This window comes from Trachurus japonicus, chromosome 19, assembly GCF_045865225.1.
Source record: "Trachurus japonicus isolate A0001 chromosome 19, Traja_1.0".
In the NCBI taxonomy this organism is placed as follows: Eukaryota; Metazoa; Chordata; class Actinopteri; order Carangiformes; family Carangidae; genus Trachurus; species Trachurus japonicus.
The window spans coordinates 4,841,304-4,861,373 of NC_140925.1; the positions used below are offsets into that span (position 1 = coordinate 4,841,304).

At 40.1% G+C, this 20,070-nt stretch overlaps 2 protein-coding genes across 2 annotated transcripts; both read left to right on the top strand.

Annotated features, from left to right (window-relative positions):
- Positions 1–617: 617 nt before the first annotated feature.
- Positions 618–10,115, top strand: LOC146967196 (receptor activity-modifying protein 3). The gene is made up of 5 exons (XM_085761291.1): positions 618–735; positions 1,013–1,063; positions 2,115–2,216; positions 2,433–2,574; positions 9,730–10,115. The coding sequence occupies exons 1-5, from the start codon at positions 699–701 to the stop codon at positions 9,980–9,982; spliced, it is 585 nt and encodes a 194-aa protein (XP_085617417.1). The 5' UTR covers positions 618–698; the 3' UTR covers positions 9,983–10,115.
- A 6,169-nt stretch (positions 10,116–16,284) lies between these two features.
- LOC146967197 (uncharacterized) lies at positions 16,285–19,565 on the top strand. Its single transcript, XM_085760664.1, has 6 exons — positions 16,285–16,375; positions 16,642–16,764; positions 17,311–18,051; positions 18,508–18,659; positions 18,746–18,873; positions 19,394–19,565. Exons 1-6 carry the CDS (start codon positions 16,288–16,290, stop codon positions 19,560–19,562), a joined length of 1,401 nt encoding a protein of 466 aa, XP_085616790.1. The 5' UTR covers positions 16,285–16,287; the 3' UTR covers positions 19,563–19,565.
- Positions 19,566–20,070: the final 505 nt, after the last annotated feature.

A 20,070-nucleotide genomic window follows, 5' to 3' on the forward strand; every position in this document is an offset into this window, starting at 1 on the left:
CAGGAAATGAAGGAGGAAGCTCTTTAAAAGTGTTTTTCTTTTCACTGGCCTGCATGGCTGTCCGAGTTGGAGCAGGAAACCACACACAAGCACACACACACACACACACACACACAGACACACACACACACACCCTGGCCAGCCCCCTCCCAGTTAAAAGATACATCATCATAAAACCATGTGTTTATGTCATTAGAGGCAGAGGAATAAGCGAGGACTTCCTTTAATTAACCACACAAAGATGAAATCTACCTGTAGTTTATATGAAAACTGAACATTTATACAGATTGGTGCACAATGAGCAAGATAACAAACGAAACGATCAAAATCCACAGTGTGTTAGTAACTCTATCATCGGCTCCTACTGATGACATCATAAAAGAAAAAACTAAGATGGACTGAGAAGGTAATTGAAATTACCATTCGCTTTAATTAGTTTCATTTTGCCTTCATCTTCACACATTAGTGATTATCCCACTCTGCCTGTTTATCCGGTGGATTTCACCTGGCTTTACTGGAACATATGAACTAATATGAACACACACATACACAGACACACACACAGACACAGACACACACCCACACGGTGCTGAGATAAGAGGGCTGGGTTTCCTTCCCCTCAGCTCTCAGTCCTTGAGCTTCATAATTACATCTGTGGTCACAGTCCGGCCTCAGAGGTTACTGCTACACTGACCACCATGATCCTGTTCCTGCTCTTCCCTCTGCTCATCATAGGTATCTATCTGACTTCACACTCTCTTATATTTTATTTAAATAGGATTTAAGATAATGTTTTACTCTTTACCTTTTTTTTTTTTTTTTTCTTTTGGTTTCCTGCCTGTTTCCATTTGCGTCCATTGTTCTCACAGAGTGTGGGATTCCTGGAGGAGGAAAGGAAGAGAGACAGGACATGTTTTGGAGGCAGCGAACAACAAGAAGCTGGTGTGAGAGTCTTTTAAAAATGAGTTGGGATTTTAAAAAAAGAGCTTTTTGTTTTTATGTGTGTACACAGGTGTGGAGGAATCACAGACAGTCAACGTGACGGAGAGAGAGTTCAGCACAGGTGAGAAAGAAAGAAGAACCAAACATTCACTAGTCTGTCCAATAAGTATAACAGCAAGTCGTTCTGTATTTCAACTAACAAACTATGAGTGAAACATAGAAGAAACATTACAGTCAAATCAATCGAACTGGATGAGGATATCTGGTCTTTTGGGGAGACAATTATTTATTTTATTTATTGTGGACCTATATTATAGCATGTCTGTACTTTGTTCTTACTTTTTTTTAATACATGGACCACTTTTGAGTCCTGAATAAATACATATTAATAAGTAACTAAACTAATCTCATTCTTTTTGTGTATTTTCCCAATTAATCATTTTAACTGTCGGAAATACAACACAGTTTCCCTGAGCCCAACATGTATCTTCAAATTGCATCTTCTCCTCTTAGTCCAACAGTTCAAAAATATTCAAGTTGTCATCATTAAAAGACAAAAGAAAAGAAAACGGCTATTTAAAAAAAATTACACTTACAATTTATAAACGGCTATTTAAAAAAAATTACTCTTACAATTTATACACCACAGATGTAATGATTTTATTGTAACTGGATCTGTGTATGTTTTGTAACTGAATCTGTGTATTATTATTTTATTTTGAACTTTTGAAAAGGACCCCAGGAAGACTAGCCTGGCGTTTGTGCGTCGGCTAATGGGGATCCTCAATAAACAATAAACAATAAAAGAGTTGACAAATTGAGTTTCAGTTGCTCACAGAGACATTTACAGCTGCAACTAACAATTATCTTCATCATTTCATCATAACACAAATAAAGGTGACATCTGCAAATCTTTAGTATACGATGATGCGTGCGTCTTCCTGTAAACTGTGAATATTTGACTGCTTCACTTTCTGCTTTAAAAATGACAAAGACAATTGATTGGTTGATTATCAAAACGGTTTCTGAATACTTTTCTAATCTGGTGGTATTTGAAAGGTTTTGACACGGCAGTAACACTATCAAACTGAATCTTGTATATTATTTTCTATGTGTGTGTGTGTGTGTGTTAGTCAGCCATAGCAGTAAAGACATTTTGCTTCTTCCTGCAGTTACGATGTCCCTAGATAATGTTACATCCAGTACGAGAGATGAGACGCATCTGATTGAAGACAAACTGCCGAGCAATGAAACAATTATCATGGACGATGACGGTGAGATTCGATATATGACAAAAGGAAACACTGATCAGTGCCGTAAACTTCCTGTGTGAAAGTTATTTCTCAATATGAAGCAGACTATGTGACTATGTGGTTAAGTATCAGCTTTAAGTAACATGCGAGACCGGGCCGATGACTCAGCCTGATGTAAATCCAGTATCCAGTTCATGTGTGTATCTATCAGAAACATCCTTTTGCTTTACTTTGCAGAGAGATTCCAGGATCAGGAGTATGCCACATCGTGCCAATGGGACATGCTGGCAAATTTTAGCATAATTTGTGAAGACCAGTTTCACTATGCAATGTTGCTGATTGGCTCAGAAAACTGGTGTCATCTGGAAACTTTCACCAAGTACGGAAAGCTGAGTATTCCCAGAAATAACTGTATGTGTTCTGACATTATACTGTTTGGGTTTTTTTCCTTGTCGCTGCTTTCGATTCTCTCTTTGACACTTTTATGGTGTGTTATGTTTTGAATAATATGTCCATACTTTTTTTGAAGAAGGACTAGGATTGTAGTAATAGCAGTACTGAGAAATGAGTAATGACAGCTGACGGATATTCACCTCATTTCAAGGAAAACTAAAATAATTACCAAACTACGGTACAACTGACACCTTCAGCTACTCCAGTTTTAATCAACCATAACATTTTCTGACTTTTGACCACTAAAATCTAAAATCATTTCATCCCTGAGTGAGTTAACATTAGTGTCTGTCTTGTCTGTTGTTTTATTGACAGAAAAAAATAATCAAGAGAAATAAATTAATTAATTAAAGGAGATGTATGTAAGATTGTGGCCAAAACTGTTGCTGCAGCGCATTGTTTCCCCTCCCCTCGCCCCCAGACTCGAGGTTGCCAGATATAATCCACACGTTAACCTCTGCTCTTTTCACTGACTTCAGTCTCAATGTAAAGATGATCATGGCTCTCTAAAACATGTTAGACCGCATTAGTTAGTTGATATGAAAAAGAAAAGTCCGCACACCAACAAAAGCTCCGGAGCAATAATTTATTATCACCCAAGGGGGGGAGTGACGTTTCGGGCTCAAGACCCTTCCTCAGACTAACTGGGTTAGGTGGTGTACCAGGCGGAAGAGAGACAACAAGCCACTTATGGCGCATTTCCACTAGCACGGCTCGGCTCGGTACGGCTCGGCTCGGCGCGCTATTTGCGTGTTTCCACTAGCACGTAGTACCTGCAACCAGGTACACTTTTGGTATCAGCTCAGCCCTGGTTCCAAGCGAGCCGAAGCGTTACTAAAACGTGACGTCAGCCGACTGCCTTCCACTGATTGGCCGATGGAGGCGACGACCACTGGAAGCGACGACCGACAACAGAAATGTTCCTGCTGAAGCTGTTATTACCAGAGAATTTCTAATATTGAGACTGGCTCTGTTATTACGTGACTTTATTAAGTTTTAATATTTTTTCATGCGAGAAAGTAACTGTTTAGATCCCCATGTGCGGTTAGTTTATCCAAACGACGGCTGTTTAGAAGTTTGCCCCGATGTTTTTCGGAGAAGTGAAGCTCCAGGTCCGAGCAGCGACCGCGACACCACAGAGGCAGCAGCCCGGCTCCTGACGTGCTCCGCCGGCCAGCCTACGGTCGTCACCCCGGGAAGAAAACGACCGCTAATTAACTTCCCCGATGGCTTTTAAGAGGTTTACCGCCGGCTGGTTAAACTCTTATGTTGGTCTCATTGATGAAATCTAACAATTGTGGCTGTAGCAGCAGTTTGTTTGTGGTTAGAAAGAAGAGCAGCACTGCCTTGGGGTCAGCCTACGCACAGAAAACACCACATTTACATCAATAAATAAATGTTTTACAATGAGCCAGGCCGATCTCAGAGCTGGCAAGACTCTCCGGTAAGGCATATTGAACGGTTAAATGCCGTTAACGGGACGAGAGCAGTCAAAACGGCGGTTTAAAGCTAGCTACAGCGAGGGTAGGTTCACTTCCTGTTTACAAAGTAAAAGCACCAATTCTATCGTAATGGCTTTCCTTATGATAAAAGGCAACGGGTATTTTATTTTGTGAATATAACCGGAAGTGCGTTGCACACTACGGCTAGCTTTAGTAACGCCGACTTCGTTGAAACACAATTGTAAACAGCTGGTATTTTGTCAGATTTTCAACACGTTGGGGATCTAAACGACTACTTTCTCGCCTGAAAATGTTTCAAATGTTGCTAAAGTTATATATTTACAGAGTTTAGAGCGTTGCTCGGCGCCGTGTAAATGACGTCACGGCGGCACTAGTGATACTCAGTTGTAATGGAAACACAACCAAACCGAGCCGAGCCGTGCCGTGCCGAGCCGTATCGAGCCGAGCCGTGCTAGTGGAAATGCGCCATTAGTTCTCCCGTGTGATATCAAGCAAATATGACCAAAGCCGATAATCGAAATTTTATCGCGTTCTCAATTGGCGATCGTTTTATCTCTCAGTCGTAGCTACAGCTCAGTGGTAGCTTAACTGGCAACCTGGAGGCCGAAATGCCACTGAAAAAACATAAACATGATTTGCAGGATGCAAATAACATTTTTAAATGCAAATTCTGGCTGTACTATTGTTGTCAGTTAGATCAGTATTTCAAATTAACATGACTCCTTAGTCTCTGGTGACATATTGAGTGATTATATTATTACTTGCTGTACATTTCTTACATACAGTTCTTTTAACTTAAAAAAAAAAATCTGTTCCAACACTTGCATCACCAGGAGGATATGGTTTGTAGGTTATAACTTAAATCTGGGCCAGTCGTAACCACAGCGACCAAAATTAACACTGACACAATATAGTGGAGTTGCTTGGTATAAGTCTAACAGGTCATCTAGAAATAAAGTATTAAGTAGGACAATGTGCCACTTAACCATTTTTGTTGAAAAACAACCAACGATGAAGGTTCTAGATTCAGAAACAGGATTACAATAATATATAAGAAATAAACACTTGTGTTTGCAATTTCTTAATAGCAAACAAGACACAGGAAGCTAGGCTATAGAGATTGCCAAGACACGTGACCAACTGGGCGGCAACGTCATCAGAAACGCAAAGGATTGTGGGTATCTTTGGCCAATTTCCCCCGATCTACATAGCGCGCTAGACATGGACAATGTAAATAATAACAAAAGTACAATAAAAAACAGAATTAACTGGCACAATGCAGCGGGCAAAGGAAAACAACAAAGAACCATACCGCCTAAAACTAAATCCAGCCGCAAATAAACGATACGAGGACAAAATAAAGACAATCAAAGGGCTGGATCCCTATGAACATGGTGTGGTCCGCTGACATTAACCTGCTGCCCAACTTCCAGCACCCATATATATATAATTATTACACGGCTCTATTAAATGCTGCTCTGATTGGTCCAGTGCTGCGTTCTGCGGTCTGTTATTTCTGTTTAGAACACGGCTCTCTTGAATACTCGATTCTGATTGGTCAATCACCAATATTCTGCGGTGTTTATTTCTCGATAGACCACCGCTGAGCGGACCGTTGCTAGGGACTCCATAGCAACGGCCGACTCTGCATGTCCGGTCACGGCCGCTGTTTTGCTGAGCCTCCTCCCGTTCGTGCATTTGAAGCCTTTGATAATCAATCAGTGGATCGATGGATTACCATACACGTTACGATGTATTGTGTGTAGTCCTATCTGTCATAAACAAGAGATTATGGGGTGCGTTTGTGTCGCGGAGCTACAGAGAGGAGAGGAGCTGTGACACGGTCAGAAGTTCTGATGCAAGTTTACTTTTCAGCCACGATGTGGAAATAACTTAGGAGCCTCCACTCTCCCTGTAACAGGTTACAAGTCGTTTATCTAACATCACTATTAGTCCGAAGCTGTTTAATGACGGTAAAAATGAAACATAAAGTAAATATCCTGCATACTTTCTCTTTTCTGTGCTGCGCTGGTCAGAGCGGCGTCCCGAGCAACGGTCTAATTTTACATGAATAAAATCTCTTTTTATCATTATTTTGTGTTACATTATTGAATGATTTAGTTGTAGGCCGTGTTCTAAGCGGGATAATGTATAGTTGGTCGGTTGTTATGGAGAAATAAACCCCTTCAGGTTGTATGAAACCCCTCCGCTTCGCGTCGGGGTTCCATACAACCTGTCGGGGTTTATTTCTCCATAACAACCTCCGAACTATACATTATCCCTTACATAACGGACCTTCGTCACGTATAACAGACCGTTGCTAGGGACGCCGCTCTGATCAGCGCAGCACAGAAAAGAGAAACTATGCAGGATATTTACCTGTTTCATTTTTACCGTCATTAAACAGCGTCGGACTAATAGTGATGTTAGAGATAAATGACTTGTAACTTGTTACAAGGAGAGTGGAGGCTCCTTCCACATCGTGGCTGGAAACCAAACCTGCTGATCAGAGCCTCTGACCCGGTGTCACAGCTCTCCTCTCGTCTCGGTGGCACCGCGGCTCCGCGACACAAACGCACCCCGTAAACAGTAAAGTTAATCTCTTGTTTATGACAGATACGACTACACACAATACACACATCTTAACACGTGTATGGTAATCTATCGATCCACTGATTGATTATCAAAGGCTTCAAATGCACGAACGGGAGGAGGCTCGGCAAAACAGCGGAAGTGACCCGGTCTTGCAGATTCGCTAAATGCAATTTTAAATCGATGAAAGTCGTATTTTGATCAACATTATGTTTCAAATTAATTATTTCACTCGTAAACCGTGTAATAAGCGGGATAATGTACAGTTGGTCGGTTGTTATGGAGAAATAAACCCCTTCATGTTGAATGAAACCGGGTTCCATACAACCTGTCGGGGTTTATTTCTCCATAACAACCTCCGAACTATACATTATCCCTTACTTATATGGTACTAAATGTAACTTTTTGCCCTGTCTATCGTGCGAACGACTGTTGCAGTTCACAACACAGCAGGTTGATGGCATCTTCAAACCAGAGCAGTAGATATTTGAAACTAGCGTTCTTGCCTCCACAAATTCAAAGTCTGGCGCGTTTGTTTGTGCCAAAGTTTCCCACAATGCTTTGCGTTCCCCGCCGGGAATACGTCATGATGACGACACGCTGGCAATCTCTATACATTTAAGGTAATTAGGTATCATGTCCCACACAGCTGCTGCTGCTACTACTGATTATTGTCTGGTCTCAATTCATTAATAAGTGTTCCATAGAAAGTCTAAAAATCGCGTTTTCTCTAAAGTGTACATGCAAATTTGAATAATGTAAAGCTGAGTCAGACTGAGCAGGAGCAGATGCTAATATGTAAAGTTTCATGAGTAAATCAAATCAAAATAAAAAAAAATCAAAATCAAATAAATTAATAATATCAAATCTGGCATCAAATACACACGACTTGCTGACATGTTATTGATTTAAGGTCATTACTCAGAAGATAGCAGCACACAGCTTCGAGGAAACAGTCAAGCCACAGACAGACAACAGGAAACCAGCGACACAGCAGCGACCAGTCAAACACACCGGGAAAACGGCGGGATATTTTAAATACCAACTACTGCTAACGCTACTGTTTCCCCATTACAACGCCGTTACAATTACTGACAATAAAATGTAACGTATCCAACACTTAAGACACACACGCACGACAACGGTTGTTTCTGACTCACATTTGGTGTCGAAATCCTCGTTTCTTTTCCGTCTTGAAGGCGAACAGGTCCATGTCCGGTAACGTCGTCCTGCTAACCGAACCGAGCTAACGTTAACTCTCCTTGCTAACCTGTTGCTAACCAAACTTAAAGCAGAAGTAAGTGATATATTTGTGTTAATATAAGTCTTAAATAGTTATATCTTCCGACAGCAATCACTTACATAGAGTGTTTGGACTGAAACACGGGTCTCTCAGTCCCTCTGCTCTGCTCTGAGCCGAAGAGAAAACATTTATCGTATCCTACAGTTTTTATCCAATGAGGAGAGAGAACGGCATGCAGGGCTGTGTGTGCAGCCAAGGAACGCCGTGAATGTGGCGACGTAGGGACGAGGACTGTTATGGTGCGTTCAAGGAAACTCGTATTTTTCCGACCGTGAAGTGGTACCAGTTCGATCTGGTACGAGTTCACCGGTCGGAAGTTACGAGTGGCCATTATAGTGACTTTCACCGGTAAAACAGGTCGGAAAAACACGAGTGGGTTGCCTGAAACGCTACAAGGTCGTAAGTTGTGACTTGAAGCTGTAATTTACGATTTCAAAAGCCTGCCTGGAACGCAGCATTAGCGAAAACGACCGGACCACTTACTTCTGCTTTAACAAACCGTTCTACCGTTATCGGTTTTCTTGAGGACACACTTCGACCAGTTTGCTTCATTTTTCACTCTCCAGTTTCTTCCTTCCGTCTGTCGGTTAGGCAGCAGGTGACACAGACCGCAATACCGCATGGTAACGATTTAATACGACGGTGTTTTGTTTTTCTTAACTTTACCTGGCTGTACCGCAGTGTTGACGTTACGTTACGTTACGTTACGTGATGTGACGTAACTAACGGCCTCGACTGCAATACCACCTTTAACCACACGCTATGACTTATATTCACCAGGCGTTACAACCCAGAGGGGCGCTGTTTCACTCATCTGAGGAGGAACTATGGTGGCAAAATGGCTGCAACAGCAAAATTGTACAGTACTACTCCCATGGATCTATAATAAGAAAAAAATAAATCCATGACTACTCCTAGAAGAAGAAAACATATGTTGTTGTTAATAATAATAATAATAATAATAATAATAATAATAATAATAATAATAATAATAATAGCTAAAGAAGACATACATGGTGAGAACATTTTACAAATTCAGACATAATAGATTTAAGTAGAAAATGGCATTAAGATTCTGATAACATATACTTTGTCCCTGCTTGGTGTTTTTCTGTTTACCTTGCCATGTAAACCTCAGTTAAACCAGGTCAGCTGCAGGTTTAAGTTTAACCTCACCGGGGCCCTAACTCCACAGAGGTTTAGGTGTTGGAAGTACAGGTTTACACCAAAAACCACAGCTTAGTAAATTTACAATGCAACATCTCCAACCAGTAGGCTACTTAGCCTACTTCTTGAAGAGACAGACAAACTAATTTAGTGGAAATTCCACATTGTCCTGGCTTCAGGAATCAAAACTGCCTCTTAAAATGTTCTCCTTTTTGTAAAACCTACAACATCTGGCTGCTTTTGGAAAGAATATGACCAGCCCAGCCATATCATTTAAATGGCAAAGTTGTTGAAAGTTGTGTCTATGTGTGAAAGCCCATTACAATTGGCACTGGGAAGTAGACATCAACAAGTCGGGGGCCTCTTCAACCTCAGAGGAAATCCAGGTTTAAATGAGTGTGAGCCTCAGTCTCAACCATTTCTGCTCACTATGTTAATGTTTTCACCACAAGTCACAGTTTTCATCAGATGAGCCACACTTTTCATGAGTTAAGTTGTGTGTTTCACAAAACCATCTAAAGGTTTTTAACTCTGTGGTTTTATTTATCTTTTACAGACCATACAGTGAACTGACACATTGCGTGGAGTATGTGTCATTTGTCCTCCACTGCTATTATCCAAACCCCAGCACTCAAGACTTCTTCCTCCGCATCCACTCCTACTTCTTTGAGAACTGCACCAAGGAGGAGGAGGAGCTCCAGTTTCAGGACGCTCCTCATGGCGTGGTCATCGCCCTCACGCTCCTCCCAGTGGGCCTCATCCCCATCCTGGTCCATCTGGTGGTCTGGAAAAGTAAAGTCCAAGAGTGAGTGACGATAGACCTGCACCTGCTGGTTAGGTTAGCTTAGCTTAGCATAAAGACTGTAAACAGGGGGAAACTGCTAGCGTGTACCTGTAGGCCTACTGTATGAATGTTAAAATTGTGTTTTTTGTTTTTGTTTTGTTTTTTGTTGTTTTTTTTAACAAATGTTTTATTTGACATAAACAAACACACACACACACACACACACTGTGGGTAATGGGGGCGCTGTGGGTAATGGGGGCGGCTGTGGGTAATGGGGGCGGGACTAGATAAGCTTTTGCTTCTCCCGCTTTTCCCTTTCGGCCATGTATTGTATTATTTGATGATGAAGTGTGATGATGATGATTTAAATTGACATGCCCGAAATAAACAAATTGATTGATTGATTGATAAACACAAACCCAACAAACACAGTGGAGATGTATAATATACACTTACACTTGCTTAACGTTCTTTTCAAGTCTTCTCTGATGTCTTTTGTTATGGACTAAATAACAGTCAGTGTTCTTATAACATTATATTCCCTTGACCTGCATTCAGCATTAGCAAAAATACTTAACAAGTGAGAAAAAAATACAATGAGAATTGTTGGTGCCTTTTCTTTCTTTTTTTGCCGGTGGTCCTTGAAGAATAACATTTAACAAATAGGCCTAATAATAATTTAGATAAATGAATGTCCCAACAGCTGTAAGAGACGGGCACGAACGAAAACCCACAGCATAACAAGACGACTGATTAAGTGATGTGAACATCCTCTGTGTGTGTGTGTGTGTGTGTGTGTGTGTGTGTGTGTGTGTGTGTGTGTGTGTGTGTGTGTGTGTGTGTGTGTGTGTGTGTGTGTGTGTGTGTGTGTGTGTGTGCGTGTGTGTGTGACCACCACACACCTGTAGCCTATATAAATTACAGCTGCCAACTAACCACACTCAGTTTGCTGCTTTAGGGGGGAAAAGTATGTCAGTCTTCCTGTTTCTATACTGTATGTCTCATAGTTACTTTCTTTTGTTATTAATAATAATAACAATAATGATTAATAATAATAACATAAAACAACTGGATTTGAACTGTGATTTTCTCACCTTCTCAATTAGACATCTCAAGAATTATACGTATATATATTTTAGCAGCTGCCACTCCAAAGGCCTCTGCACGGGCCTGGTCTTAATGCTATAAGCTAAGTGAGCTGTGGCTTCATAGTACAAGATGATTCAGTAACACAGGATGCACATATGAAATCACATTTTTAATCTCAGTTGCAGTCTGATGTTTTGAACCCACAGACACTTTGAACACTACACAGCTATAAAGTATAAAGTATGTGGACATCCTAATGTGACTTGAATACTGTATGTCATTTCAAAACATGCCTTTATTCCAGATGAGGGCATTTGAACCAGTTCGTACAGACTTTGTGCTGAGAGGTGTTGTCACATGGAAACAGGAAAAGGGCCGAACTCAAACCGCTGCCAAGTGTCTTGTCTAAAATATGAAGCTCTGAGATTTTAAGACAAGAAGAAGTGAAACATCCTCTGGTTTCAGTACATTGTGGTATACACTAAAATATGTTGTTGAATCTATAAAATATACTAATGTGATAAAGTCTGGAGAATGATATGTACCTACAGTGTTTATTTACACACATCTTTTAGTACAGAATCTGAATCAGTTTGTTATTTTATCACAATCATCTTGTTTATTTCTTTTCTTTTTGTTGTCATTTAAATTTTTATTGAATTTTTAATAAACTTTTCAATAAGAACAGGGTTAATGATACCTGTGTTGGCTCTGTTTCTGGCGTAGACACCTTCTAACATGTCATATAAAGAAAGAACTTATAAAATCAAAACAAGTACTATAGTATCACATACAGAATAAGAAATCCAGTCCATACTGTTGTTTATTTCTTAGTTTTTTTGTGGTTGGCACAGGACGCAATATTGTTAAGCTGGTATCATCGCAACATATATGTTTGCATCATAACACCACACGTGCAGAAACCACAAGTGTGTAAACAGCAGAGGGAGAAAAGCGATGTTGGGTTAGTATTTCAAAGAAAAGTATGTCCACTCAAATCGCTGTGGTTCCTGGTAACACTGTGTCTGTGTCTGTGTGTGTGTGTGTGTGCGTGTGTGTGTGTCTATCTTTGTGAAGACTGCTGGGTCGTAAAGGACGCTGGAGATAAGAGGAGGAGGAGGAGGAGGAGGATCCATTAGCACAGAGTCTCCCTCGCACCTACTCTGCTTGTCCTCTGTATGCACTGGAATGAAACTCACACACACTCATAATTTCCTAAAAACCAGGTCAAAGAAAATCACAGTTTTCTCTTCACACCATCACACCCCTCATTCAATCCAGTTTCTGGCCACCTATGGGTGTAACTCCTTCTCCTCTTTCTCTGTGTGTGGGTGGGTGGGTGTGTTAAACCAACACAGTGACACACAACTGACCTCTCAGACAAAGCTTCAGTTGTTTTCAGTTTTTCTAACTTTCTCTACTGTGTGGAGATGTGTAACGGTCACAACAGTTTCGTGGTTCATCAAGGCAAGCAGATTTAACATTTAAAAGCTATAAGTGTGACTATCCGGAATTAACACTGTAGATATCAACAACTACATTTTGAATAGTTGGATTTTTCATTCAAGATATCTGTAATTCAGTTTTGCCTAGTCAAAAAGAACATTTCAGATCCACAACTACGTTCTTCCTAGGACAAATGATGTCACTTTTGCCATTCATGCGTATGGGGTTTGTCATTACAGATATCTATAATTCAGTTGCAGATATCCGCTATGTGAATTACGACTATTACTAATTGCAGTTTGAGATATCTACAACGTCATTTTGACTAGTCATAATTCCATTTACAGATATCTACAACTTCATTTCACCTAGTCAAAACTTAATTTAAGATATCTGAAAAGGGACATGTAGATATCTTTAACTGAGGTGAATTAAAGATATCTTGAACTGGAATTATGACTAGTCAGAATCAAATTGTAGATATCTCAAACTGGAATTAGAACTAGTCATAATTCAATTTTCAGATATCTTAAATTAAGTTGTAGATATCTGTAAATGGAATTATGACTAGTCAAAATGACGTTGTAGATATCTCAAACTGGAATTAGTAATAGTCGTAATTCAGTTACAGATATCTGTAATTCACATAGGCTAGCAGATATCTGCAACTGAATTATAGATATCTGTAATGACAAACCCCATACACATGAATGGCAAAAGTGACGTCATTTGTCCTAGGAAGAATGTAGTTGCAGATATCTGAAATATTCTTTTTGACTAGGCAAAACTGAATTACAGATATCTGCAACACATATCCAGTCTGGCTTTTAAATGTTAAAATGGCTAGCCATATGCCATACTGTTGCACGTTCGCAAAATGTCTTAAGTCACCCAGAACATTTCATTGATGTTTTAAAACCTAAACTTAATGAGCCAAACTGCTCAAAGTCGACATATTGACAACAAGTTATAGTTTATTTGCTTTTGTGATTTAAGGATAAGCAAAGACTCTTTAACATATAATCTGTCATTATCTGTTAGAATTAGGGGCCATCAGTTCAAAGGTTTGGCATTAGAGGAAACTGACTGTTATAAAATAATGATGGTCTGCATTTCCTCCTTCACACATTTTCCCTGTAAATGACTCACTTTGGGTTTTTCAACAGACACAGAAGGTGAGTCTCCCTGCAGACACACACCATTGTTGCTCTTATCTAAACAGCCTCTGTTGACACCGCATGTCCTGCTGATAGCAGCATGTTTGACATTTTCACTCTATCACAAAATCTCTCCGTCGAATCTAATAAACACCCAAGATCCTTTGTGTAAAAATGTGATTACTGCGCTGCGAACGGCTTCACACCTACAGTTTTTCCACTTCTAACTGGGACAGCCACAGGGGCAATGCTGTGTTGAAACAGGAAAGGCATTTTATTGATTTAAAAAGGTGAAATTATCCATCTATGCAAAGGAAAAACAATAAGATATAGAAAAAAATTCACTCCTTGTCCTCCCTGTCAGGGTTTTACCCAAAAGAACAGGACTGGGTTGTTCTCATGCTGTTGAATATAGCCTGCAAAGGTTTGGGCAAAATGTCCCTTAATGTGAACAGTTCAGTAAGTGGATGATGAAATGATCTCCAAAAGACATAAAGATGACACATTCTCTTTACATTTTAAACAATATATTCATTTTCATCTACATTTTCAAGATGACAGAAAAGGAAAAGGGCCGTCAGCAAAGGTTTGTGTTAGTTAGGTTAATCTCTGTCTTTCTTGTCTGTACACAACATCCATTGCATATTTGGGTGAGGGATCCCTCCTCTGTTTTCTCCTGCTGTTTTTATTTAAAGTTTTTCCTCAGTGGATGTGAGGGTCTAAGAGCAGGGGATGTTGTCATGATGCTGTGTAAAGCCCTTTGAGACAGAGTGTTTGTAAAAATGGTCTAAATAAACCTGCCTTTATTGACTTGCCTAGTTTCAGTAGCTTTTTCCACCATCAGGGAACCATAGACCACATCTGTAGTGTCTCATGTGCAGGGATCAGAGCACCTTTAAAAACAACCAAGTTGACCAAAGTGCTTTACACAGACATAAAAATAAATAAAGTCAATTAAGTCAAATACTGTATAAGAGCATAAAAGCTAACGTGTTTGGGTCTCAAACTGTGTTGAAAGCCAAGGAATAAAAGCATCTTTTAAGACGTGTTTTAAAAACAGGTAGGCTGGAGGATGAACGATGAAGACGCTCTGAAAGCAGCAGCAGTGACCAGTTTCAACTGCTGGTTTCACGGTAAGATTCATGTCATTAAATTATGTCTCTACCATTTCCTCCCTCTTCATGTTTGGACAAAAAAATAAAACATTAGAAACTCCAGATAATGAAGATCATGTGTTTTGACTTTTTTTTCTCCAGGCTGAATTAATAGAGCTGTTTTAGATGACTATATTATATTTACAGTTATTTACTGCAGCAAACTGTACAGTGCCAAAGGAAACACCACCACCTGCTGGTTGATACTAGACACTGCAGCACAGTGGCACTTCAAATCTCACATTTGAAAATCTAAAATCCAAACTTTTTAACAGATCTCCTCCAACAAACATCAAACAGATCATTAATCTCATGAGTCAGAAGCCAAACAGCGACACACAATCAACCCCTCAGCGTCCATTGTTCTGGGGGCAGATAAGGTGACATCAAACACACAACAGGCCATTATGACAGTACTGTAGATCTCCACCTGTGTGAAGCGAAGCAGCAGGGGAGCAGAGGGTTATAAAGGAGCTGGAGCTGCTTCACGGAGCCTGGCAGTCGCTTCCTGGAGCATCTGGACACATCCATCAGGAGGTTTTAAAGACACAACTCACAACAACAACAACTCACTGGGAGCGACGTTATACCTGAGGTGAGTCCTGATGTCAGCAGCAGCTTGTTATGTTTATGCATAAATCTATAAATGTGGGATGGATGGGAGGAAATATTTGTCTTGTAAGAACAAAATGTGCTGTTTTAAGTCAATGTGAAACAGTAAATGTGTGATTTCACCTCAGTTTGGTTAGTGAGGTGTAGTGAAACATCCTGGTGTTGGTATTGAGACAAAACCAGATATTGTGAGTGAGTATAATACTCATAAGGAAACAGAAAACTCCTTGATTGAACTGTATCATCTCACAATGTAGGATTATAATTGCTAATAATCAATAATAATGCATTACAGTCAAGGATGATTCAAATGATTGATTATGTTAATAAAACTGAATTATTGATGTGCAATACAGAGATTTAGAGTAACTTTAGTTCTGAGATACTGTTAATGTACTGGAGGAAAAACTAAATATTCCTGATGCATGTAAGATGAAGTTCTTGTGATTACTTTTTATTTATTTATTTTATATTTGTTATATGGTTTAGATGCATTTTAAATTCTTAATCTACATTTTCTACCAAAAGTGTGATCACAACAGTTTCCCTCAAACTTGTCGGAGCATATAGAGCAGCCTGAGCAACAGACTGTAGAGTCTCTTTTATCATACATAACAGGAAAACCACTGTCTGCCTGTTGGTTGGTGTATTTGGTAAATTTCCGATGTCTAGACACACGACACTGAATCTGTATCTGTCTGAGAAATCTGGGCTGATCCAGGCCTCTGTTCTGTAGTATTTTGTTTTCTGACATATCTCCACCATCTCAGACAAACACAAACTCTACATTTTAAGGCGAAACAAACCAAAAAACAATCTTCATGTTTGACCCCAGAGGTAAAATGTGTGTTTTAATCTGCTGCACAGACACAATGGTCGGTCATCGGTGGTTCCCCTGGATTAACAACCCAACACAAGGAGTGACCTCAGGCACTCCAGCCAAGCAGGAGCAGGAAATCTGTGAGTAACATCATGTAACTTCACACCTTCACTTCAGATTCACCAATTTGTGAAGATGTTATCACCTTATAATACACAAGTGAAATTTCAATGTAATTCAATGTAAATTAAAGTGATTCACTGGGGTAAGGGCAACTGTATAAAGAGTTTGGACAAAGTTAACTCAGACATGTGAGTTTGCAGCTGCACTAAAAACTGTAACAACAACCCACCATCCACTACTGATGATGACTAATGATTAAAATGTGTTATCTGTTTGTTTTTAGCTTCAGTTTGCCTCCAGACCAGAGAAACAAAGATGACCCCCCATCGGCAGCTCTGTCCAGTGGTCGCTCTGTCAACACTTTGTCTCTTGCTGTTTGCGACGTGTGCAGCTCTTTCTGTCCTGTGTAAGTACAACATTAACCAAACTAAAAGACCAAAAAACTAAATGTGAAGTATATTTTAACATCTTTTGAAACATTTATTTATGTCCACATGGGTTTCATTTCATTTTTTAAAATCTTATCTTTGGAGTGCCCCAAGGATCTGTTCTGGGGCCAGTGCTCTTTGCAATACACCTCACTTTGCTGGGTCCAATTATGAATGTTTCACATATCAATACAATGCAGACAACACGTAATGAAACCTACCAGACAAACACAATGTTTCTCCAACATATCTGTCATCCCAACCTTCCCAACTCTGCCTACGGTGTCCCTGAAAGCTCAAATAACTGCTATTTAAAGAAAAATATGCAAAGATGAAAAGGTGGTACAAATTCGGTCCCACAGCACAAAGGAAGTGATGGACCTGGCTTTGATTTGTCTTTCAAGGCCTAACTGTAACTTTTGAGATTAAAATCATTGAATATCAAAAAAACAAACAAAAAGTTTGCCTAAAGAAACACATTGTCTTTTATTTTTAAGTAAGTGTTCTTTGTCTTTAAATTTCAGATAATAACGAGTCAGACGACACGCCAGAATGGAAAAGCCTCTTTGATTTCCAGAACATGAGTGACAGCTACCTCACTCTTGCTCAGGTAAATAATGACCTGAGAGAAGACAACGAGATCTTAGAGGAGCGCAGTGCTCGGCTGGAAGAGCAAACTGAACTCCTCAACAGGACTTCAGCTCAACTCCAGTCCATCAATCTCAGCTTGAGTTTGGAAAACAGCGAGTTAATGGAGCACATTGAGAATCTGACCTCTAGGATCACACAGCTGGAGCAAGAACACCAACAACTGGTCCAGTTCTCGTCTGAGCAGGAGGAAAAGAAGCTGAACATGTCTGAAACTATCAAACATCTGGGGATTGTCAACACTCGGCTGCAGGAGGAGAAACAACAGCTGTCTGAGACCAACAGCCTCCTGAGGGAGGAGCTGCTTCAAGAGAAGGAGAGGAACCGAGAGCTCGCAGAAACCAACGACAGGTTTCAAGAGGAAATTCAAAATCTGAACGAAAGGACCGGAGTTTTCTCAGAGGACGAGTGTGAGAAGCTTCAAGAGGAAGTGACGCAGCTGCAAGAAGAAAACCAGAACCTGAGCTCGGTGCTGGTGAGAGAAAGACAGGAGGCCACAGAGCAGGAGGGAAACAGGACGAAGGAGATGGAGCAGATGGTGGTGGACGTGAAGTCAGTGAACGCATCGTACCACTCTTTAGATCTCTACTGCCCCGTGGTCAATCAGAAGAGCAGAGGTACGAGGAATCATATTAAAGCTTTGATCAAAGTACAGACAATATGTGTAGGCTCATTTTTCTTGGATGGTTTTATGTCAGATTATTCCTCATAATCAGTTAACACCTTAAAGGGATAGTTCACCCAAAATTCAAATTTCAGAGTCCTCCATGCCTTCTCTGAGTTACGGGGGGGTCCGCGCAGCAGTATTTGTCCATATGATGGCTGTGAATGGGGCTCACTACTCTTTGTCCAAAAAGACACACCAAAAAACATCCAAATACCTCCATACTGCTCGTCTGTAATGTCCCTCTTGTATTGAAGCCCCGACATGAGAAATTGTTCCGAAAAAAATTAAATAAGTCTATATTTTAAGCTTGTTTGTAGCGGAAGCTCCCAGTGTCTCGTGCAAAAACATGCACATAGATGCATGACGGATTTGTTTCCACCAACATGTCATTTCATTTTCTCCACAGAACGAATCTGCAAAAAGTGTCAGGACAGCTGGAAACTGTTTGAAACCAAGTGTTACTACTTCTCCTCCCGCATGCTGAGCTGGAGCTCCAGCAGAGCCTGGTGTCGGGCACAAGGGGGCGACCTGCTCATCGTTAACAGTCAACAAGAACAGGTAGAGGACAAAACCAGGAGACGCCATGTGACAGCTGTATTGCAATTAAAAATGAGAACTGGAATAATCTTTCTTTACCTTTCTAGGAGTTTGTTTTTGATGGCAGCCGGGCGGTGGATCAGGCCAGCACCCGGCTGTGGATCGGGATGACCGATGCTGAGGAGGAAGGTGACTGGCGCTGGGTGGACGGGGGCAAAGTCAATCCAGATGTGCGGTAAGTCAAGTTTCTACTGCCCCCGAGTGGCCTAAAAATGAAATAAACACTGCAAAAACTCAAAATCTTACCAAGAATATTTGTCTTATTTCTAGTCAAAATGTTATTTCTAGTCAAAACAAATCTCATTATACTTAAAATAAGACTCATCACATTAAAAAGTAGCTTGTTTTTAGACACTTTTTACTTCTTTCAAGCATATTTTCACTTGAAATAATCTGATAGTGGGGCAAGTTTTTCTTTCTTATTATAAGCACAAAGAACTTGCTTTCACTGGCAGATTTTTCTACTTATTTCAAGTGAAAATTAGTTTGAAACAAATGAAAACTGTCTAAAAAAAGTTGATTTTTAGGTGATGAATCTTATTTTAAGTGGAAAGAGATTAGTTTTGACCAGAAATGAGACATTTTGACAAGAAATAAGACAAATATTCTTGGAAAGATTTTGAGTTTTTGCAGTGAATGATAATGAGGGATGTCTGTAGTGATTGACAGCTGCTCATCTCCCACTCTTCCCGCAGGTTCTGGCTGAGCAGACCGGGGATGGCGAATGAGCCTGATGACTGGAAGCTGGACGACCCTCTGGGAGAAGACTGTGGACACATGGACACCAGTGAAGACGCACTGATGTCCTGGATGGACAGCTCCTGTAAGAAACCTTACAGATGGATCTGTGAAAAGAACTTGTAGGACATCCAGGAGCAGCTTTAAATCTCATTTCATATTGTAAATAAACCAGTTATAAGGTAATGTTGATGTTGTCATTTATTGTGTTTAGAGATAGAAATGATAAAGAATGTATATCTGAGTTGAAAATAAAGCCAGTCTTCAGCCCTGTATTTCATTGTTGAAATAAAAACAATATGTACTCTGTAAATTGTCCTTTCTTTCTTTTTATTTTCATCAAGTTTTCATTTTTTCCTTCAATCATCATACACGACATAAAAGTGCAGCATTCAATTTGTCGATTCTTATAAAACACATACAACATTATTATGTTTCAGATCTATACGCTGCAATTGACTGAACAGAACATTAAGATAGAGTCTAAAAAAATACTGAGAGTGCAGCTTAAATTTGCTGTTTGCTGTTACAGTGTTGGAATCAAAAAACATCAGATATGTTGACACTCAGTGAAGCTGAACCAGTTGGAGGGTAAAACTCCCATGTGCAGACCAAAACCATAAATGTGAGGTCC